The following is a 23,842-nucleotide window of genomic DNA, read 5'->3' as shown; positions in this document are numbered from 1 at the left end:
TTTTTGCACAGTGCCTTGAACTCTTGATAGGAAAGGTGAGACTGAAAGGGGCCCATGCTTTCAAAAACAAATAATTGTGGCAGAGCCATTTGTTGATGATACAGTGCAGTAACAGTTTTGTATCTTGGGTAAGAATCAGATGTTAACTTCCATCCAAACACAAGATGGCCCTGTACTGCCTCATTCTACACATTTTTACTTTGTGGAAAACAATTTCTAAGCAAATTAATGCAAGCGTAATTCAAGTTTATCAGTTAAATTTATTGTCATGTAATAGATCTTTCACAAAAATCAGAAGACTCCTGGTGGGTCTCCAGAGCTGAGGCAGTGACGCAGTGGTGTCTGGGAGCGTGGGCCCACGTGCTGCCTGAGGCGGTAGCCCTGGCTTAAGCTTTTAGGCCAGTAAGCACTTCCGCTGTTTGGTTCATTAAAAGCCGGTGGGGGAGAGGAGCATGCTGGAGAATGGGGCTTTGGAGGCACCTTGGTGAGCCAGGTGGCCTGGGGAGGGAACTGTGGGAATCCCCTCAGTCAAGGGCTCCTTGGTTGTTGGCCCTCTCTGACTGACTTTTGGGGCACCCTATTTCCTCCTTTTGGGGGACCCGAGAACTGATAGGCCTGCAGCCTAGTGATTATCCCATGGCACTGCCCAGTCCTCAGCCTCCAAGGACAGATCCACGGTCCGAACAGAGGTTCAGGTGCTGCACGCGACCCTTTTAACATTGTGTGTTTTGGTTTAAAGGAAAGGAAGCAAGTCAAAATGCTTTGGAAGCAAATTCAAGCTGTCTATCATTTCCCCATGTGGGGAACATAAAATAATTGCCACCTAAAATGATCATCATTCAGACTGTGAGGATTGACCCATCCACCTTCAAACCGCCTCTCCCCCTGGGCTCGACTAAGCAGGAGCTGTTAACATGCCTCATCTGCCGGTCTGAGGCCCTGTCCGGGTGATCTTAAGTGAGATACAGGAGAGTCCCCAGCCATTTGTGGAGACAGGAAGAGGCCTGAACAGAGCAAGGCCCGAGGAGGCCACAGGCAACCTGCCCTTGCCTCCTAGGTCCAGCCGCCAGCAATGGCCCTTTGTCCATCAGCCAGCCAGCCTGCCCCGGGGAGTATCCTGGTGAGGATGAGGAAATTGTCTGGCTAGCCTCAAAAGCCCACTGAAGAGATGGAGCAGCCCAGGCTTTTCACGGGCGGAAGCCACACAGATGTGCACTGACGTGCTGGCGTGTTTTTGACCTTTCCAGAGCTTGCTGTGACTGGACATAGCTCCTCCCAGACCCTCTGAGATTGTGATGGACCAAAATGACTCCGGCCTCCAGCCCAGGGACACAGGGAGAGGAGAGAACTAGTTCCCGATAGAGATTAGGCAACAGCTGACTGACACGGGGTGCTCAGTCTCATTTGAGATTACGTGCTTTCTACGCAGAAAAGCAAATACTTTTTGTGTCTTTGAGAATGAAACGAGGCTCCATCCAGGCTGTGAGAGGGTGGTCATGGACTCAGACCCGGCCTCCAAAGGACCAGCCCACTCTGCCTTCAGTACCCGCGGCTCCAGAAGGCATGCTCTGCTCAGGGCAGCCCGGCGAAGGTTTCCCTCAGAGAAGCTTCTTCCTCTAGCTCAGGGTCCAAAAGAGTTTAAACAAAATCAGAAATGAAGAGAAAAACATGTTTTTCATCTCATGTGGAATACTGTATTAATCAAATTGGTCTCCTTTTCTCCTATTAGTCTGGTTGAAGAAAAAAGATTGCTTTCAAAATGAAGCTTTTCTTTTCCCAGTGATTAATACAGAGTAGATTAACTTAATTTGTGCTAGACTCCAATTTAATTCAGCTACAGCTCAGAGGCCAAATCCACAGAAAAGCTAATCTGAGCTTCATGAGAAGGAGCCACTTCTTTCTTTGAAAGATGCAGAGGATCTGATCTAAAGGCTTATATCCAACGGCCCGGGCATAGTGTTTATTAAATCATGGGCCCTCTGGAAGGCAACCCCTCATACATATGACTTCATTTCCTTACTAATTCCTGTCTCATCATCTTTTCAGATATTTCTCTATGTTGAAAACACACACACACACACACACACACATACACAGGACCAAAACAAAAATCTTGAACATGCAAAGAAAAAAAATAGTATGTACTGGTAAAGTGTTATATGCCTAAGGCATCGGGTTCCTGGAAAAGCTCTAGATTTTTGGTTTAGAAATAAAACTGCATGTGGAATAGCAGGTTTTTACATTTATTATTGTCGTGTGCCCCCCGCCCCCCTTTTTTGCACTACAATCTAAGCTGAGTGATCTACTGCCAATTGGCACCAATTCTCCAAATCCAAGCGTGTAAGGGAAGCACGCCTGTGTGATCCCCTTTGCTAGAAGATACATCAGGCAATCTGTCTACTTCTGTTCCCCCGGAAGAAAGTAACTTGAAGGGCTGCTCGGCGGGAGGGAGATGAGGGTGGGAGACGGTGTCCTGCCCTCAGTCGGAATCCATCGTGAAGAGCTGGATGTCCTGTGGGTTCCAGTAGAGGCCTACTGCTGAGTTGTAGACCAGAGACCACACATAGGGGATAAAAAACTCCTCGGGCTGCTCCTCTTCCACATATTTGAATTTCAATTCTGGAAATTTCTGCAACAAAAACAAGACGATTTTATAATCTCGCAGTTCCATGCAAAAGCAGTGCTGAGGTGTGCAGGGAGCCCACCTCCCTCACTGGTCACCGGGCCTGAGAGGTCTGGGGCTTTACCGGCCAGTTTGCAAAAGACTCCTGAGAAAACATGAAGTATGTGGAGGAAAGACGAGTAAGCCCGTCAGTAGCTGTCTGCTGATGTCGGTCTGCTGAGCGGAGCAGGGACCCGAACAGGGGGGGGCAGGAGGACAAGTGTCAGAGTGGAAACGGGCGGGCCCTGCATAGGTGACAGACGGAGGGCTTGCGGAAAGACTACCTACTGGCCCAGCCGAGGGCTGGCTCTTCCTGAGACTTTGTTTTCAGGGCTGAGTCTCCTCGGAGATGAGAGCTTTCCCTCACAACTCCTCAGCCTGGGCCCACGGGGGCAGGCAGGCGGCCCTCATGGAAGGCCGGGCGGGTGCCGGGGCCGCCTCCTCGGGGCCGTGGCGAGGGCTGTGGCCTTGTGGAGGGAGGCCGGGGTGACTCCTCGCCGGGGCTCAGTTAAAGCTGCAGTCTGGCTCTGTGAACGTAGCCAGGCGACCGGGCCTGCGCTCTGCGGCCCGGCTGATAAGCAAGCACTGAAATAATCTGATGACTATGTGGACGAATGAAACAACCAACCATGTACCGAGGACCAACGCTGTGCCAGGCGACAGCCACTGCTTTATGTATATTGTCTCGTTCACAGTCTTCTGTTCACTGGACGGCCTAGCGCTGCAGGGGGCCATGGCCACAGGCGGGCCTGCCCTCGAAGAAGGGGTGCTGGGGCCGGGGTGGGGGCGCAGCAGCAGCAACAGAACAATGAGAACAGATTAGTGAGAAAGACCGGAGGCTCCAGGGCCCTGAGGGAGGCGGTGGAGGTGTGTGTGGCGGGGGGGGCGGGGGACGGGCAGCCAGGTGAAGAGGGAAGGGCGCCGCTCCTGCCGGACCAGGTGGACACAAGGCCGGTGTGAGGCAGGGGCACAGCAGGCTGGAGGGCAGAGGAGGTGCTGGAGGTGCAAGGCGGGCAGGGGGAAGCACCAGCAAGCAGGGCCCAGCCCCAGGAGCAAGGAGGGACACAGGAGCCGCATGAGGAGCCCTGGCCTCCGCGCTAAGGTCCTGGAAGCCTTTGAAGGGTCTGAGAAGGGGGCTTGGTGAGAATGGCTCTGCGCAGTGACCCCTCCAGTCACAGTGTGGAGAACAGAGGGCACATAGCAGGGGTGGGGACAGGCCTGGACCAGGAGAGAGGCCAGCAGGCCTAAACGAAGAGGAAAGAGGGGGGTGGGCAGGAAAGCCACCCACTCATCCACCCATCTACACAAAGTTGTAGGAATTTTATTTTTATTTTTAAAGATTTATTTATTTTAGAGAGAGACAGAGAATGTGTGAGTGGGGGGAGGGGCAGAGGGAGAGAGCAATTCCTCAAGCAGGTTCCCCACTGATCGTGGAGCCCGACACGGGCTCAATCCCAGGACCCCGAAATCATCACCTGAGCCAAAATCAAGAGTTGACCGCTTAACCAACTTAGCCACCCAGGCGCCCCTTGTAGGAATTTTAAAACAGCATTTTACAATAATTGAGCCTCGACACCTAAGTGTTGGATCCACAGAGTTCCAGACAGATGAGAGAAAGGCAGAGTAAGCAGGAGATGCCCCTGACAAGGTGAGTTTTGAGTTAAATCCTGAAAATGTGTATAGGAATTCCTGAAAGAGAGTTACTCTGGTCAAGGATGCGGCCCCCTCTGTTACAGCTTTAATGAAAACCAACTCTCTTCCACGGCTCCAAAGGCATTACGTAGACATAGAATATACACAAATGGGATTTATAAGCGGCCCGAACTCCTGCATTACCTCCTCCCACATCCTCCCACATCCTCCCTCACACTCGATGTACCCCACACTTCAGAGGCCCATGCAGAAGGCCTCCGGCTTAATGAAAACCTCCGCCTTTTCGGACGACGAGCGTTTCGAATCCGTACTTTGTTGTCCTTGGTTGTAGGCTGCCAATGTCCGAGGGTGCGGACGGCAGCAGCAGTGCCTGCCATTCAGAGGGCGACTCCTCCCGGCGGCCTGTCCCGGGCCTTCTGGGGGACACGGTTTGGCCAGCTCAGGGAGACGGCGGCTGCCAGCACGTCCTGCCGTGCCTGGGATTCAGGTGCCCCCCCCCCCCCCCCCCGGGCTGCTTCCGGCCTGGCCTGGGCTTCTCAGGGCTGAGGGAACAGAGTTCTTGGAGGTGGCAGTAAATCTCTGTCATGGAATCAGCTGTGCTGTCTTACAGGCTGCAACACCATGATACGCTTTCCCACGAGAAACCTGCGTTTGTATCAACAGGGTGCGGCTGGTAGCTCCCGGCAGCTGAGCACGCCCGGGCACCACGCTGTGGCCAGTCACCCCAAGGTCCGGCTGAGGCTGATACGGCCAACCCCGCTAATGGAAGGTGAAGCAGGGCCTGGAGAGGCCAAGCCGGTTCTAGGTCACACAGCCTGTGGGGTGGAGTTGGGGTTAAAGTGTAGGTCTGACTGGGTGGGAAAGTCAGCTTGAAAAAGTGACAGAGTTGTGGCCACCCTAGTCCTTTGTCCTTCGGTTCAACTCTCCTAGGCTGCACGGGGCCCTTCAGGGACAGCGCTGTTCTCTCGCCGCAGGGCACAGAACCCGGCTCACTACTGGTCCTTAAAAAACAACCAAGCCACAGAGATGTCATCATCAAGAATGAGGGACTGGGTCTGAACAAGAAATTTACCCTCTAATAACAAGGATGAAAATCCTAGTTCTTAGAATGGCCTCAATCTTGAGAAAACTTCTCCCACTGACCCAGAGAGAAGTGAGGGGCTGGGGGGCGGGGAGGAGAGGGGATAGAGTGGTGGCCCGAAAAGGTCAGAGCCCCCACATTGCCTCTTTCAGCTAGAATAACAACATCCTACATTTCTAAGTGGTAATGTCGCCAATACGATGCACTTGTTGTTAGAGGTAGAAATGACTAAAAGATGTGCAACCTTTTCTCCATCCAGTGATGTATTTGGGGGTTTCCTATGAAGGCCTTAGGAAAGGGTGTCAGACAATCTGCACCAGGCTGCTCTCTGCCTCTCTGAGGGTGGAATGGGAAGGAGAACCAGAAAACCGACGGCTTGTATAAGAACTCCCTCCAACTTAATTAAAGACGCTTAGGCTAGAGTTGCTCAATGGCTAGCGCTAAGTTTTCCTGCCCTTATGATTTTGGGGAAATTCTGATGACTGTTCAGTGAGAGTAATGAGTCCGAGCCTGCCCTTTGATCGTGCATGGGCAGATCTAGGAAAAGCACCCCCAGCATCCCCATGACTATCCTTCCCAGCACCTGATCAAACAGAGCTGAAAATGCCTTGTTTTCATTGTGGCTCAAGTTTATGTCAAAACAACAACCCATCTCTCACTCTGGTAGTAAATGTAGTCAACAGACTCTCAACAAAGGATGATACCCAGCGTGGCAAGACCATCCACTATATAGTATATAACAGTAGCTAACAGAACTGATCACCTATTATGTGGCAGGCAAGTTCAAACACTTTATATTTAGTCACTCATTTAATCCTTGAACAAACTAGAAAAAGCACTTGAAAGGCAAGCAGATAATTGAGTTTTAGCCCCATCTTTTTCCACTAATTCAGTCATTCAGCAAGTATTTACCGAAAGCCTATCATGTCATGAGCCCAGGACTAAAAATCGAGCTGAGTGACACACAATCCTAGCATTTAAGAGCTGAAAGTCCAGGCCTTGGGAGCTGGGTGACTTGGGACAAGGCTCATATCCTCATCTGGGCTCTTAAAACATAAAGTTTACTCTGAGATTTTGAATTTAACCATCCTGTCTCCTTCACAGGGTTGTGACAAATCAAATGAGCTGGTGGCAGTCTCGAGGAGAGGGTAAATGTCGAAAGGTCCTGAGCTGTCCTGTGGGTTGACAAGAGATGGTTTTAAAGTCGAAGCCTCCCAACTGCTTAAAACCGAGACAAGCACAAGGCTGTGGCTGAGCTGCCCTGCAGCCCGAGAACTTGCAGCTAACCGCGTGGAGGTCCAGCCGTGGCCCCTGCCTGTGCTGGCTTGTGAAGGCCCTGCCACACTCTGGATGCCGACTTCACATTGCTGGAGCGGGGGCCACTGGACACGGTGGAAGCAAAAGAGCAAGACCAGACAGAGCGGCATGAATGCACTTCTAAGCTGAACACTGTGGACGCCACACACACACACACACACACACACACACACACACACACACACGCCCCAGCTCCCCTCTCCTCAAAGGAACAAGTGAGCACAGAGGTAGTATTTCTTGGGTTCTTTGCTCAGAACTTTTCACCGACACTTAAAAGGTTCAGTCCAGAGGATAAACCATAAATAGCAGGAAAAAGAAGAGCATGTTCTCGAAAACTGGCTACACACATTGTGAAAGCACAAGGTAAAGAGCTTCCTTTTTCCTGCAATGAGTTGTTTTTAAGATCCATTTTAAAAGGGCAAAATAAGTAATTATCAAAGAGTTTTGGAAACACTCTTCACTCAACCTGACTGAATGTGAATGCGCCTTCGTAGAATAAGCTGGGCTCAAGCTGTAGTGAATTTGCCCCCTTCTCAAATTTACCTGTCAGTCTCACTAGAGAGAGCCAACACGGTTAGAGATTTAAATAGACATTCTTAAAAATATGTGCTCCTCTAATAGGTCTTAGAAGTCTTGAGAGCTAAGGAAAAGAAAGACAAAAGGTTTTATTTAGCACTAACGACACTGGGGACACATTTTGTCAGGATTCAGTCCAAGAAATGTCATAGTCTGAATGTCAGATCAACAACCTAGAAAAAGTCACTCTTTCCTTTATGTTCCTTTTCAAGCCTGTGGAGAACAATAATGCCATCCTGTGATGGCCGAGGGAAGTCCAATTTCCTCACTTGAGTGTCTTCATTCTGACTGGGCCGCCTGGGCCCTCCCAGACCTTCCCAGCTCCGACATCCGTCCACATGCCCTCTAACCACAACTCCTCTCCGGAGTTCTCAGGCCCCCTCTGGGCTCTAGCCAGGGGCTGTCGGGTGGATGTGCTTGAGGACCACAAAAGCTCTGGGAAAGCACAGGAGAGGCCCTGGGGACGTGAGGGCTTTGACTTGATAGTTATGGCAAGAACTCTCTGGAACAGGCTAGCAGAAGGCAGGGTACTGGTCACCTTGGGCCCAGGCTTTTGCCCCTTTCTTTCTGAGACAGCTGTCCTGTGACTCAGCTCAGTAAGGAGAAAAAGCCCATCTCTCAAGCTCAGAGCTTGGTCTCAATCCAAAGCTACTTACAACAATACGGTTGTTTTGATTTTTGGAGCCAGAGGTAATGCTAGACTCTCAAGTTTGGCTGGAAAGTTTTTATCAGCTCCAGTGAATCAACCCACCACAGTGGGACATCCGGACGCCCAGCCCAGAGACAAAGCAAAGGTCTGACTTGGTGATTGAGACTCGGGTATAAGCAGCAGACCAAAAACTTTAGACCAAAAGCCTTTCTGCTGTCGGTCATGTGATTTGGTGAAAACCCACAGGAAGTTCAGTGAGCAGATGTAGGGCTCAAATGCAATAATTTTTATGACCACGAAAGTTCAATGGAGCTTTCCCCCTTCCACCTAAAGATGACAGAGATAGCACCAGAAACTCTAGCAAGCACCTGGCATGGCTCCAGAAATGTAGTGCAGTGTAAAATCAAATAGCTCAACAGCCCATTAGCAAGAATTCTTTAAAAGCCCACATTCAGCCTCTGAAGGGAGTTGTGAAGGGTGATGGTTGGGGGCGAGGCGCCTGTCGCCACCAGCAGAGGGTGCGGGTTAGGAGGGGGTGGGGGGGTTCCTGTCAGGGGTGCACACAGTGTTGGTGGTAGGCAGGTTCCGTGTAGATGAAAAGTAAACCGGTTTCAAGATCGTTGCTGTAAGACGGCAAGGTAAAAGAATTCACATACAATGGTTTTATCTGGGGGTACATTTGGGGAGGATGCTCCAGCTCCCCTCCCCTTCTTTCCCTCACCTGCTACGGCTGAGCAACACCACGTCCTTCAGTGATGGGCCCTTCAAGTAAAGCCCGATAAGCACCTGCTGCATCCGAGGCGCTGTGCTTGGGGCTGGAGAGGGGGGAAAGACGAAGAGCTGGTGTTTCTCTACCAGGGGGTATAATTTGGTAGGAATAAGAACAGAGGGGAGCGTGGCACAAGATGGAAGGACAGCGCCCTGGGAGGGCTCCCTCCCTGGTCCATCTGGCTAATCCCAGGATCGGAAGATGTTAGGTGGGCTTCGACAGCAAACTCCAGGAGAAATAGGAATAGACAAATCAGGAAGCATCTATATTCAGCTACATTACCGTCTGTACAAGCCCGGACTGCAGTCTCTTCCATGTGTAAGGGAATGAGTTACAAATGGATCAAACGTCATTACTTAACTGAGAAAAAGAAGACAGGCTCTGGTCTATGAAAGACAGAGACGCTGAAGGGGGAGTTCCAGTTTATGCCAGTTTTAAAATTAATGAAAAGCTAAATTCAAAACACAGAAAATTAGAAAGGGCTACTTATTAAAAGTTAGAAATTATGAGATATGAAGCTAAAATGACGAAGCCCACCATGAGGGTGGCTCAGCAGGGAGTCACACTACACGGCAGATCTGAGAGCACTGCAGCTGGCCAGGAGTGGGGGCCTCTCTAGCAAGCAAGTTAGCACCTAAGAAGAGGGTTACAGGTGAGCAGGCACCTATCCTGGAAGCTCGGGCTGGGTGACCAACCACCTCTTGCTCAGGACAATGGCTTGTCCCCTGAGTTCTGCAAGCGACACTAACAGCTTCTGTAACTGGTGGTCAAAAAATTTTTAGGAAAAAATAGAGAGAGTAGGTTACACCCACACCTGTGATGAGCTCTCCCTAAATTTACCATCACACCATCAGCCAGAATCTGAAACCCACTTGAGTGTGAAACCTGAGCAAATTTCCCTGGTTAGACCCTTCTGTTACAGACCCCAGGTTAAGGGGAATCACAGTAAGGAGGTCTTTAGTTTTAAATTTGTCTCTCTTTTCTGAGGGCTGGTGGGGTGGCACAAAGGAGAAGGAAGGACGACAGGTAGGCCCTCCTGCCGCACGGGAAGCTGGAGAAAAGCCCTGACAGGTGGGTTCTAACCTGTAGGGACAGGGCTGGGGACAGGAAGGGGGGCTGGCCCTGCATGTGGAGAGACTCCCAGAAGCCCAGAGCACACCCTGGGGCCTGGCAAGTAGTGTGGGGCTAGGGCACAGGGAAGACGGACGGTGGAGACAGGGAGGCGGGCCTCCAGGGCTGGGATGATGAGTTCGTTCATTTGGTGAGAGAAGAGGCTGGGAACTGATACTTGTAATTTAAAAGTCATTAGCTCCGAGGCAACAGTCCAGGTTGCTAAATGTGTAAACTCCTCTAGACTGACCTGCCTTATTGAGTCGAAGCACCTGTTTTGGAGGCCAATCAATTCCAATTCAGGAGGCTGGGAGGAGGAGGACGGCTTGGTTCTAGGGTGGGAGATGAAGGGCCAAAGTGGAGCATTTACTGGCAGAACTTTTTTTGTTGAAAGCAGGCCCATGGCTGGGCTGGTGGCAGGACTTGCCTGTCCTTCGGTAGGGGCTCATCAGTTTGTATAGGACCCAGCTATCTGACCAGAAGAGTGCGATCCCAGAAAATAAATCTACTACTATTAGATAAAATTCTAAGTAGAGTATAAGCTCCCGGAGGGCAGGGATTTTAATTTTTCCACTGATGTGTCCCCCAGTGCTTAGAATATTGCCAGGGATTTAAGAACAGTTTGCTGAATAAATGAACAAGTATGTAAAAATTGTTGTTTGTAGAAAGACCCAGAGTTCTTGGGGCGCCTGGGTAGCTCAGTCGTTAAGCATCTGCCTTCGCCTCAGGTCATGATCCCAGGCCCTGGGATCGAGCCCCGCATCGGGCTCCCTGCTCTGCGGGAAGCCTGCTTCTCCCTCTCCCACTCCCCCTGCTTGTGTTCCCTTTCACTGTGTCTCTCTCTGTCAAATAAATAAATAAAATCTTAAAAACAAACAAACAAACAAAACCCCAGAGTTCTTTGGCGGTGAGGCACAGGGGAAGAGTTTGGGAAATGGAGTCCTGCACACTAGGTGAGTTAGTGCAATAACTGCCTAAACTGAGTGAGCCAAAGTAAGCCCATGTTGCTTTGAGAAGCAAATGAGCTGACTTACTGGGATTTGGGGGGCAATACTTCAAATCTAATAGATTCATTTACTTCTCAAATTGCCATGCTCCTTGCCTACCACCATTCTACCACGTCGGATTCTTGCTGGTAGAAAAATCCAGCTCACGGATAATGGATAATGTTGACATACATTAAATCAACATTAAAATTAAAATATGTTCAATGTTCATTAAACATTAAATATGTTCAATGTTCACTAAAATATGTTCAGTGTTCAAATATGGTCAATGCCATATTTTATATTTCAAAATATATCTAATTATGGAAAATGATGAACTCTTTGCATATAAGTTATAGTCACGGACTAGAGATGCATAATATGTTAACAGAGACAAGTTCCAGTTTTAATCAGTCTTTTACTGTTTACTCTTGTCAAGGTCACGATAAGGCCAGATGCCCTCAAATTAACACTTATGTCCTAAGTACTGTATCAGTGATAATCTTTCTTTACACTATTCTTTTTTCAGAATAATATGTGAACTAGGGGAGTGAGAGAGAGATACAGATTTGGAGAAAGATTCTGAATCATGTTTAGACAAATTCTAGCAAAACAAGGATCCTTGTTGAGTTTGAATGTCCATGCATGAGGAGTTACATGTGGATGACATGTAGAGGACATGGGGATGTGGGGACAAGGGCAGGCAGGTGGCTTCACTGGCACACCCCAGTTCAGACTGGGGTGAACTCGGGTGATTATGTCAGGCAAGAACACAGGCTTTGCCATAGTATGTGGCCAAGAGATACATGGAAAGACAATTCCAACTAAGACAAACTTGGAAAAGCTATCTCTAATTTCCTAGAGTTAACTTCTTTGCACATTCTTAGGATTTAAGTTATAAGCAAATGTGATAATTTTTCAAGACTACAGGGGCATCACCCATTCTTAGAAAAGTCATGCCTTCATTATTCCTTCCTTGGCAAGAAGTTAAAACTAGCCTCTGATAATCAACATTCCCATGTACCCATTATGGACAGAGGGATTTTTTCCCCCTCTGCTTATGGAAAGAACAAGCTATTCCAAGTGTTAAGTGAGAAGCCTTGTGGTTGCTAAACCAATGATGTTTTCCTCAATCTAGCTGGAGAAAATCCTACTTAAAAGCCACGATCCTAGTGGCAAGCATTTATCACCTAAAATTCGGGTTCAGTACTTCCTATGATTGTACTTCCCAGTGACCCAAGCACGATCCACGAGGGGGGTGACCCAGATCTGTGACTTCCTGTCAAATGCCACAGTCTTGGCCCCGTGGTTATTCCAACATGAGGAATCAATGAATTAAAAACACAAAATGAGATTTGTTTACTTCTGCATAGTCATTAGGATTAAAAAAGGGTATCAGGAAATCTAGAGGAAAGGAAACAGAAGCAGAATGCTCTAGAATGAGTCCTAATACTACTTTGTGCCAAAAAAGCAGAATTTGGTATGAAGTGAGTCTTAGATTCCATTCAAGGATGATTGTGTCCAGGAAGTTCTAAAATCATAAAAATGCGAGGTTAATTGATCTAGAAGATGGGATCCCCTAGCTTCAAAAAAAGACAGGTTGAAGGTCAGTTAGAAAAATCCATACTACATTCCTGAACCTTACTTTTTTTTTTTCTGAGCCTTAATTCTAAGAACTCATGGAATCACAGAATGTCAGCACTAGAGGACTAAACACCCCTCACTCCCACATAAGTTCCTTCTACTCTTTTAAAAAGAAGGTACAAATAAAACAACAAAAATCTTTATTAGTCCTAAGGTATACCAAGTTAACTGAAATTTACATTAAATGACTACTGGATATGTTTACTTTTTAAAATAAGTTTACTTTTTAAAGAAATTGGTCTAATATAGTGAACACACATATTACCTCAGCCCTACATGTCTTCAAACTCAGGCTGTTCTTTGAGAAAGCAATTGACACTTGTCCAAGATTAAAAAAATGCCATTGATAAATTAGTTGTGTTTTTAGCCCCTTGAGGTCAGTAAACATACTGACCATCATTAAATGATCCAAAAACTTGATTTGGTGTCATGTATCACAGTGTGTTGTCTTAGTTTGTGAAATAGCTAGCGGGTGTGAGATGTTTAATTGGTTGAAAACCTCAAGACAGGAGATAAGCAATGAGTGCATCAGAGAGAACTAATCAAAACAGTTCGTCTGATTTTTCTCCAGGAAAACATGAACAGGTAGAAGCAAACAGAGCAAAGCGGGAGGTCGGGTAGGTCACTGAGGAAGGGGGGATGAGAGAAAACACTAGCACAGTAGAGCTGTGACTGAGAACTCGGACAGATAAAAGAAAAATAACAAAGGGGAAACCTACCCTACTCTATATTCAACTATATAAGAGAACTGAATGGTGTATAATCTCTCTCCAATTGGACTATCATAGATGTACATAATTGAGAATTTATACCCGCTATGTTACAATCACAGGAGAACTAATAAAAATGCCTGTATAGAATATCTAGGGAATATAGGCTACGTTATTTTTTTATTTAGAAATTTTTTTAAAGATTATTCATTTATTTGAGAGAGAGAGAGAGAGCAAGAGAGAGCATGAGCAGCGGGGAGAGGCAGACTCCCCACTGAGCAGGGAGCCCGACACGGGGCTCGATCCCAGGACCCCGGGCTCATGACCTGAGCTGAAGGCAGACGCCTACCCGACTGAGCCACCCAGGCGCCCCAGGATATTTTATTTTATAGTTCAAATAAAAGTGGTTCAGATTCAAACTTTCAAATGTTTTAATTTTGAAAATTCAAACTCTGACCCTGTCCATCTTTAGCACCCCTAGATTTCAAAATTTAAAAATATCTACTAGTACATGAAAGAACCAAAGTCTGTATTTCCTTGCCACACCACACCGTACGGACGATGTAACGGTGCCTGCAGCCTCCACACTTTGGCTTCCCCTTCTCACTCCAGCTTCATCAACCAACCAGCCTCTTATGTGGGAAACCCTTGGGGCATGGCAAGTAGAAAGCAAAGTTCCTACTCTCAAGGGGCCGAAAATCTAGTAAGGAGACAAAGTATAAATGCACAAACTAAACACTGAAACGGAATCTCATTGTTAAATACCAAGAAGAGTCATACTGAAAGTGAGCTACTGCAGAGTTTCCAGCAAGGAGAGGTCATCTGGAACAGTCTTTATGGAGGCGGCAGGACCCAGGCTGTAAGAACGGGTAGAGAAGAGGCAAGGAGGCCACTTCAGGGACAAACAAGGCAGGAAGGAAGAGTGGGTTCAGGGGCTGGGTTAAGTGTGGGGGTAAATGGTGGGGGGTGGGGTGCTAAAGGTGGACAGGGTCAGAGTTTGAATTGTACTTGATTTTTCCTGGATTCTTCAGGCATTGGGAGGGGTGGTGAGGGAGGTAAGAGAGGTAGGGAAGGTCATTACAATGACTGGGTGGTGGGGGTGGTAGTGATGATGGTGGGGTCTGTGTGTGCGCGTGCGCGCATGACGTTTCTCCAGACAAACCTCACCCAGCCGCTCTCCCCTGCCAAAAGTCACGTTCGAGAAATGAGGTCCACAGAGCAGTAGCATCAGTAGGACCTGGGCAGGCACTTACTAAATAAAAGGCAAATTCTTGGGCCTCAAATATTCCGTGATTCAGGAAGGCAGAAATAAAAGAATGACCAGAGCAAAGAAGAATTTCAGTTTCGGAGGAGGAGCCGTACGTGGGAGTAAAAGTTCGGGATCTGGGACGGCTGAGACTGCAGATGGTTAAGGCATCCCCGAGAACTGGAGTTGGAAAGCTTTAGACACCGTCTAAACAGCAAATTCATTTAGAACGTGGGGAAACTGAGGCCTACAGTAACAGTGATTTATTTCAGGCCTCAAGGCTAAAATGTGGCAGAGGTCTAACAAGAAATCAGTATTTGGGACCACTGGCGAGGCTGGCCCCTAGACACAGAGGCTCAGAACCATCGGCATGGAGCCTGAGGACAAAGTGAAAGCCTTCTGCAATAAAAAACAGGGGAAAGGTCGGTGGAAAATGGTGCTTAAAAGACAATCCAGTGGGTCCAAATTGTGCTAGGAACTTCCTAGCTTCCCTAGCATGCAATCATTTCACGAATAACTAACTGCTTTTATGGTCCCGTAGTCTACGTGCAAGGATGTGGACGTTAACGGGGGACAGACTGGAGTACAAAGCATCTGGAGCTCTGGCCAATCCACAGCAGCAATACTCTTTTTGGCCTGAAGTTCTAATGGATTGTGCATGCAGGATCCTACCTAACAGCTCAGGGCCAAGCTGTGCAGCTTCCCCAGACTCCGCGGGGGCTAAACAGGCAGCTTGTTCCAGCGCTTTGGGTACATATTTTTAATTCCCCTTCTTGGACAAAGGTCCCCTGCAGCGAGAATGGGAAGACAAAGAGTATGATGAGCTGAAGGATGGAAAGGCTAGATGAGGAAATGGTCCCTTGAAGGGTTCCAAAAATACTCGGCGAGGGCACACACAAGATGAGCGAACCAGCCATGGGCGGCGGATGGCCCTGGGAACAGTGGCCCCAGACCATCAGGTGTGCACGGGCCCCCAGCCTGGCCAGGGCGTGAGGGACGGGGATGGCCGAAGCAGATGTCAGTGTTTTTCAAGCCATGCTGGTCACGGTCCCGTTTCCTCTGCCATCACCCTGCCCCTGCTTTCCTGAGACAGAGGCAGGACCCTGAGGACAATTCGGAGACTTGAGAGCCAGAGTGTCCCAGGGTCCTCCTTTATTCTAGCACCGAAACTAAGCAGAGCAACTCAACAGCTCACCGGACAAAGAGTATTTTTCTTGTCAGTATTATGGCAGGAAAGAAAAACCCTTCAGATGCTCGCCTTTCCAAAACCAACACAGAGAAGCGGTAATAAAGGATAGACAGGTGATGTCGTCACAGATCAAATACGCCATGGATCTCAGGCCGCATGCTGCCATGGAAGATCCTCCCGGAGAGGTGAAGACGTTACTATCTGTGGGCCGAAACAAACACCAAAGCTTCTGTCTGTGAAAGCCTGTCTGTTGCCATTCTCGAATCCCACGTGTCCCCTTTCCTGTGCAAAAAGGCACAGGTTTTATTTCATTCCTTAGTGTGTGAGAGGTTTAAAACTCGGCCCACCACATCTAAAATGCTGGCCTCGGGGCAGGTTAGAAATGTAACTGCACAGACAGAAGCCCACATGATTTCAATGTTTTCCCCCAATTTTCTTAAGAAGGGAACATTTCACAACTTTACGAATGAGCCACAACACCACGGGCAGGTTAGAAGGTTGTTCAGAGGCGCAGAGCAGTGGTACCGAGCGGTAAAGGCCAGGCCAGCCCAGAAGGGCGAGCGTGCACGGGAGGGGTGGGGGGGTGGGGTTGGGGAGGGGGGCATGGGGGTAAGAGGGTCGCTCCTGGAGCCCCAAGTCTCATGGATGCTGCTCATGTACGGGGTCACACAGGGTCACAAACCCGGGCCACGGTGGTCAGGAAAGGCAAGGCAAGGAAGCTGGGAGTCCAACTTTTTTCTATTTCCTCTGAAGCGGTGGCTCTGTGTGCTGCAGATGTGGGCAGAGGAGGCGTAACTGCAAACATCAACTAAGGGCGCGGTCAGGGCTGCGGGAGCCACGGTCGGAAAGCCATGGCTGGGCCAGGCAAACGCTTTGCCCCTGTCCCTTCGGATTTCCTAGCCGACACAGACTGGAAGTTATAAAAGGCAGGCAGTTGGTACTTAATGCTCCTCGTGGTAATGGCCACACTTACTGATTACTTGCAATGCAAATAAACACCGTGATAAGGAAGCATAAACTTTTAAGATTAATAATGTATCTCTGCCATCGAAGCTATGGATGGTATAATGGAGGGGAGACTCGGGACATCTGAAATTTCAGACCTGGCTCCGACACTAATAAACTCGGACAAATCACGTCACCTCTCGGACACTTAGTGCCTCATCTGTAAAGCATTACTGCTGACGAGGCTCACGTCGGGCTGGGGGCCCATCCAGCAGAGGGGAGCAAGGGCCAGATGGGCCAGCACCTTGCTCTGCCCTGTTCAAGCCACGCCACAGAAGGGCTCGGAAAGAGCCCATCTCCTGCCCTGTGACAAAGGTCATGACCACAGGCAAACTGGGAAATAGAGGGACTCCTTCCTTCTCCATTTTGGTCTCCACCATTATCCTTCTTTTCACATCAGTGCCCCAGAAGGCAAGCAAAACATCTGTAGGTGAACCATTTGAAGATGTATAGTCATTTCCAAAATAGGACAGTGGCTTAGCAGGAAGGAGTCTTGTGTCTTATAACATCGGCTCTAATTATTCCATATTTACATATTTGAATAAAGAAAGATACATTGCTTATCTCTCCATTTACTTCCAGGGACTAACCATGGATAACTCAATTTGTTAAATGCTGCAAGCATGAAAGTTAAATAAGACCGGAATTTACCTGGAAAATATTCACAGAACATTTTAAAGGATATTTCAAAGGGAAATCCTAAATTTAAATAATCAATATATTATATTTTAGGATCTGGATATATGAAACACTTAAATAATAAAATGTTCTTTTATATTTGGAGTTTATTTAGAAAAGAAAATATAGGTGTATGTCTTATTTAAAAAAAATCACAATTTGGGATAAATAAAACAAGGTGAAAACCATAAACTTCTTCTAAAGAGAAATACAGTGTGCTCAGCATGAGAGGGATGACATCTAAATTCTGGGGCTTTTAAAATAGAGCTTTACTTTTAAAAGAGGCAGACTAAAGGAGAACGCTGTGCTTATCAAAGAGTAACTGTCACTGTTAATCATCTTTCCATGGTTTCCCCATCCTGGTGAGCACGAACACCTTCTGATGAAGAAAGATGTGCTGAGACAAAGCTTCTGATTCAACCCCTCCTGCAAGGTGACCCACTCATCTTTGCACCTTCCTTTCCTCTGTATTAATATTTATTTTTTAATTATAGCCACTGATGCTTTTTTTTTTTAAAGATTTTATTTATTTATCCGACAGAGAGAGACACAGTGATAGAGGGAACACAAGCAGGGGGAGTGGGAGAGGGAGAAGCAGGCCCCCCGCCAAGCAGGGAGCCTGATGCGGGGCTCGATCCCAGGACCCTGAGATCATGACCTGAGCCGAAGGCAGACGCTTAATGACTGAGCCACCCAGGCTCCCCACAGCCACTGATGCTTTAACAGTTACAGTATTTTAACACAATGGTGGATACAAAATAATGGTCTTCTTTGCCATCTGGCTGATGGGTCCCATCATTTGTTGTGACTATACCCCGACCAAACGGCTGACCTGTGGCTGTTTTCCTGGCTGTTCTGGAGGTCAGGGCTATGGCAGTGCGATAGGAGGTACAGGTGGGGGCCACACGGAATTGCAGTGCAGGGCCTTCGAAGGGCTGGGAGCCCAAGCTGAAGGTGTGCTCAGGACCATCGGAAGGCCTATTTCCCCATGTTTCATTAGGGACAAGTGCCCGCATACACAAAAGTAGAGAGAACAGTGTGCCCATCAACCAGCTACAGGTTATCGACTCAAGGTCACTCTTGCCTCATTTACCTCAAACTTCCCTCCTCTGAATTATTTCCATGCTAATCCCAGACACATAATTTTATCCCCAAATATTAACCTATATATTATCAAACAGGTAAGAACTTTTTGCTCTTCTTTTAAGATACCCAATATGAGACTAAATTAAGTTAGAGTTATCTTTTGTATCATAAACGTGTTTTTTAAAAATATGAAATATGGTCCCTGCTGCCCTTATGTAATGTTAATTACTTGGGAGAGCTAACATGAATGCAAATGGAAAAAAGACTCACTAGGGGTGCCTGGGTGGCTCAGTCGGTTAAGCATCTGACTCTTGATTTCAGCTCAGGTCAGATGAGATCAAGCCTGGTGTCGGGCTCCACGCTCAGCACGGAGTCTGCTCGAGATTCTCTCTCCCTCTGCCTCTGCCCCTCCCCACCACGCTCTTTCTCTCACTCTCTCTCTCTAATAAATAAATCTTTAAAAAAATCACTAAAAAACAATTCTTTAACATAACCTACTGTCAGAAGACACGATGTACTAACTGCCAGTTCTGGCTTTGAGGGAGTCTGGGATGTGCACAGACAGATCCACGTGACCTCCTAGTTTTATCTCTTGCCTCTCCTTCATATGAACCATCAAAGTGAACTCTCCGAGGTCCTCTGTACATTCCAAGTAATTCCCGCCTCCATGCCTTTTCTGAGACTGCTCTTTATGGACAACATGTCCTTCCTGCCACATTATCATTTCCTGCAGAGCTGGCTCAGACGCTTCCCCTCCTCTAGAAACTCTTTCATGGTCCTGTCTGGTGCTTGGTGCCCGCCTGCCCTCCACAGGTTTTGTCTGTACATCTCATACAAGGTGCCTGGACTGGAGAGAAGGCGGCTTCTCTTCCCAGTTCAGGGAAGGCTTTGCTGAGTAAGGAATGGTACCCCTTGCCAAGAGCTATGGTGGCTCAGGACAGAGAACAGAGACAGACCCCATGGGCGAGAGCAGTTAGAAGAGGCTGATGAGGCAGTGGATGTAGGTGGTCCTGAAGGAGGGGGGGTGGGGTGGGAATGTATTCCAGGCAGAGGGAATTATTCAGAAGCCTGGCCAAGCAAGAAAAAGGTTTGAACCCTCACATCTAGTGATCTGAGGAGCTCCAATAGTGAGGGGCACATGGGTAGTGATGAAATCTAATCATGGTACTCTGTGGCTTAAATAATCCTCATGATTCCTAAGGAAAACTCCAGGCAGAGAAAATACCAAAAACGAGAGGCAGAAACTCTGCACCAAGGCGTTTATAACTTAGGCATTGAAATAAAACATCTACAAAAATAATTGTAAGACAAGGTGGAAGTGTTAAGTATCATGTGAAGTCTAGAGAAGGGAGAAATGGCATTAAATGAGGGCGTCAAGAAAGGCTTGAAGGAGGAGGTGGCAGTTGGGTGGTGTGTAAACAATGGGCAGCATCTGGCGTGTGAGGGTGGGAGGAACAACGTTTGGGGCAGAGGGAACAAGAGAAGAAAGGGCATGGAGGCAGAAAAGCACAAGGCTGCCCAAGGACCAGCCGGCTTCCAGGTTGCTTGGGTAAGGATAAGGGGACTAAGGGAGACTGATGTGAGGGCAGGTTCACGGAGACTTGCCAAGCCTGACTCTGGACTTTAGTCTGTGCAGAGAGCCACCAAGTCTGTGTGAGCACAGCAGAGAGCAGGAGCTCTGCATGTGCTTTTGCAGGATTACTTGGGAAGCTCCATCTGGAGTGGGGGTGGGGAGCAGAGGGCTGGGAGGGGAGGGCAGGGGTCCAGGCAGCAGGGGTGAGGGCCTGAACCCAGGCCACAGCAGTGGGAACAGAGCAGTGGTGGCCAGGCCCTGGGGGTGGGGGTGGGGGGAGGGAGCCTTGGCAGCTCGTGACAACTGCCTCTCCCCAGAAAGGGGAATCAGGGGGGTACCTGGGTGGCTCAGTCGTTAAGCATCTGCCTTCAGCTCAGGTCATGATCCCAGGGTCCTGGGATCAAGCCCCACGTCAGGCTCCCTGCTCAGTGGGGAGCCTGCTTCTCCCTCTGCCTCTGCTCCTCCCCCAACTTGTGCACTGGCGCTCTCTCTCTCTCTTTCTCAGATAAATAGATAAAATCTTAAACAAAACAAAAAAAAAAAAGAAGAAGAAGAAGAAGAAGAAAATAAAAGAAAGAAAGGGAAATCAGGGCTTGCAAGTGACAGGTCCAGAAATAAATCCAAGAGTCTCCTCTGTTGATGGTCAGATGTTTGGAGTCCAGTGAGCTTTGTTACTTTGTTTTTCACTAGAAACAAAGGAGCAGACAAATAAAACTCGGGCTCCATCTCTGTCTGGCTCCTTACTAATGAGTCTTTATCTTGTGATATGGTTTCTTTGAGCCTATCCGCCTCTGGGAAAGGGCCTCGGCAGCACGCTTCACCATGCCTTTGTGTTTAGCTCAGCAGCAGCTGCCGACCCAAGCCCCCCCGCCCTGATAGCCTCGCAGCCCAGGTTAAGCAAGCTGTCTGGAAGGGCCATCAAAATTCTGTCCCTTCTGCCTCTTTCAAAGTTCGAAAGGGGGGAACGAGAGCCTGGGAGAAAGTCCCAATACCTATTTCTGAAGGGAGATGTCCTGCTTAATTTTGTCCATGTCCCTCTTGTTCAGCAGCCTGTAAGTGTTCGAGGGCAGTAACAATGGTAAGGGGCAAGGGCAGACTGATCGTCATCGACAGGCTTTCTGATCAGAGTCTAGGAAGTGCACCCTTCTCCTGCTCAAGTTCAGGACCTGCTGATGAATGCCCTGGTCAGTCCCCAGGCCTTGACTCTGGGATCTCCAAGGCCTGCAAATACACAGAGACTGATGCATAGTCCTTCTGCCTAAGTGGGAAGCCAGGAAACTGCCTCCCACATGTTGGGAGAAAACCAGCAAACCCTTAAGATTCCAGGGATAAAAGTTAAAATGGATCAGACTCAAGGTGCCTCCCAGGGCCCAGCGCGTCTCTCATGCACAGAACATACATGGATGGCCGTGCTGTTGGCCATGCGGCCTCCCCCCAGCTCCACTCCTGAATTAGCTGGAAACAGGAGCCTTTCAGTTCCAGCTTAGAAAAACAGACTCTTTTTCAGAAACGTGCTCATAAACTTCATTCCTGGGGTTCTTCCCCATCGTATTCCCTTCTCATTTTTGGAAATCAGGGATGGGGATGGAGTGGGTAATGGGAAGGAGGAGATTATAATAAACTTAGAAAGCCACTTAGGTACCTGACTTCATCGAAGGGTAGAGGGCAACAACGTACCAAGTGGGAGCTTTCTGCATCTGGAATATTCTGTCATCACCCTTTTTTATTCATTTCTCAACTTCCCTTTCTCCAGCGTGGCAAAGTCTTGATTTAACTAGAACCCTACTAATTGGAACTTTCACTAAAGAACACTTATTTTTAGAACAAGGGGACAAATAAGAGAACGAGCACATATTCAGTAAGTGCAGAAAAACAGAGCAAACTTCCACAGAACCCTCCCCCGGAGATCCGCGTACACCCTGCATGATTTGTCACACCTTGCATGGGCCTGTACTAGAACTCACATGAGAAGGACAATGGAAACACAGCAAAACTGTGAATTCTTCACAAAAGATAAAAAGCAACATGTTCCTCATCTATGCCTGAAGAATTTCTCTCTTACCATAAAAAGCCCAGGGAGTAAATTATATTGAAGTTGTAGTGTGTAAGTAAATGAGGATATAGACAGAACTAAGGCAATAATGTAAGCGAAAGACACAGTATCCCAGAGCCAAGAAGCTGAATGTGGTGGTTTATGATAGTCCCCGACCCAGAAGAGCTGCCGGGCCAGAGGACAGCCTTGACCGTAGGGCATGATTCAAAGTACGCAGCGCTCTCAGAGCTGGGCTAACGAAGTGGGAGGGGAACACTTTGCTCAAGTGGTGATAATTTCCAAATCCTGAGAGAAAGGGGGTAGTTTTGGTAGGGAGGAAGCACTTGAGACACCGGGGAAAAGTATGAATAGAGGCATGTTTGTAAAAGCAACAGTGGTGACCTTATCTTTAGAAGGGAGATAGTAAAACCAGTCATTCCCCAAGGGACAAGATTGTTTTTATATTTTACTTCTTATAAACTGACAGTTTATGATTTACAAGCCTATATAGAACCTTAACATAAAACCATATACATCACAAACATTTTTATCAAACAACCGCAATGCCTAGAAAAGCAGCATTTTTAGGCAGATTCCAGCTTGGAAATATAAATTCTCTGATTTCAAAATGAGGGGTTTCATAAAGCTATTCACTGGTCAGTAAGAATTAACTTCTGAGATTTCAATTATTTTAAATTACTTTTCAAAATTTCATTCTCCCCAAAGTCACTTGCTGCTTATAAAGAAAGTGCCTTTGAAAATAAACATGGAAAAATTTATATAAAATACATAATTCCAACTTTTGTGAGGCTCTCGATAGCAAAATCTATATTTCACATTCCCTAAAGAAACTGTTAACAGTAAGAAATTTTACATTCACTTTCTGAAGGCCACTCTGAATTTTCAGCTATGATCTATTTGATTAAATCCTACTTGAAAATTAAAAACAATACAAATCTCTATCAGACTGATAACAAGGGAATTCTTGGCCTTTCCGCTTATGCACAGAGAGGCTGACATGTATTTGAGATCTCCAGCAAGAGTGTATTAAGTTCTATTAATAAATCTTCTGGGACACTGTGTTCTAAATATACATTTTTCCTTTTTAGACTTCTAAATCTGTAATTGAAATAAATCTAGTTTTAATTTTTCCCATGTTCAAAATTGTAGTTTCTTTACTTTCAAATGCTGTTTTGCAAATTCAACTCCTTGGTTGCTTATTATATATCTAGTATTAATCTAAAGTCACAGCTAAATATTGACTCTTAACAACACAGATGCCCAATCCCTATGGGTTGTTAAGCTACAAACACATTATGTTCTCAAAATTTTTACTTGAAGAATTTAAATTAGCTACAGTCTTATTTCTGAAAGTACTGAACTATTTAAGGTGTACTTAAAACTACTTGTTTAGCTAATCCATTGCTAGAGCCGAGAGAAGAACTCAAGAATACAAACTGTCTGAAAGCGCTCACTCAAATCTCAAAGCCCTGGCTCGGATTCTTTGTGCAGCATTATCACTAAAACACCCACACAGGCCTTGGGCCTTTATTTGAGAGAAAGCGGAGATATCATAGATTTTCCCACTCCCATTTGCATTAAAACCATCACCTCTATCAACCCTGAAGTCCATACATTCATCAGCATAACCTCCTCTAACTCATACTGCCTTGATCACCTCTCTCTTTTTTTTATAACAGTCCTAAAAAACACACCATAACACTTAACCATCTTATCCAATTTTAAAGGTAGAATTCAGCAGTGTTACATATACTCACATTGTTGTGAAAAATCTCAAGAACTCCTTCATGTTGCAAAATTGGAACTCGGTACCCACTTAACAGTCTCCCCTTCCCCTTACTCCTGGCAACTAACA

General features: G+C 47.3%; 1 protein-coding gene across 7 annotated transcripts in view; it reads right to left on the bottom strand.

Moving 5' to 3' along the window:
* Window positions 1–240: 240 nt before the first annotated feature.
* The window catches only part of DYM (dymeclin), a 353,838-nt gene continuing 330,236 nt past the window's right edge, over window positions 241–23,842 (bottom strand). For all 7 annotated transcript variants that reach the window (XM_045886744.3, XM_064577626.1, XM_064577625.1 and 4 more), the window contains one exon: window positions 241–2,629. In XM_045886744.3, the coding sequence (XP_045742700.1) occupies window positions 2,480–2,629 (150 nt within the window). In that variant the 3' untranslated portion in view covers window positions 241–2,479. The remainder of the gene's footprint in view (window positions 2,630–23,842) is intronic.

Source organism: Mirounga angustirostris, unplaced genomic scaffold (genome assembly GCF_029215605.1).
Source record: "Mirounga angustirostris isolate CCGP_5_RB_7025 unplaced genomic scaffold, mMirAng1.0.hap1 SCAF_14, whole genome shotgun sequence".
Classification (NCBI taxonomy): domain Eukaryota; kingdom Metazoa; phylum Chordata; class Mammalia; order Carnivora; family Phocidae; genus Mirounga; species Mirounga angustirostris.
This window is presented reverse-complemented; position numbering and strand designations above follow the sequence as displayed.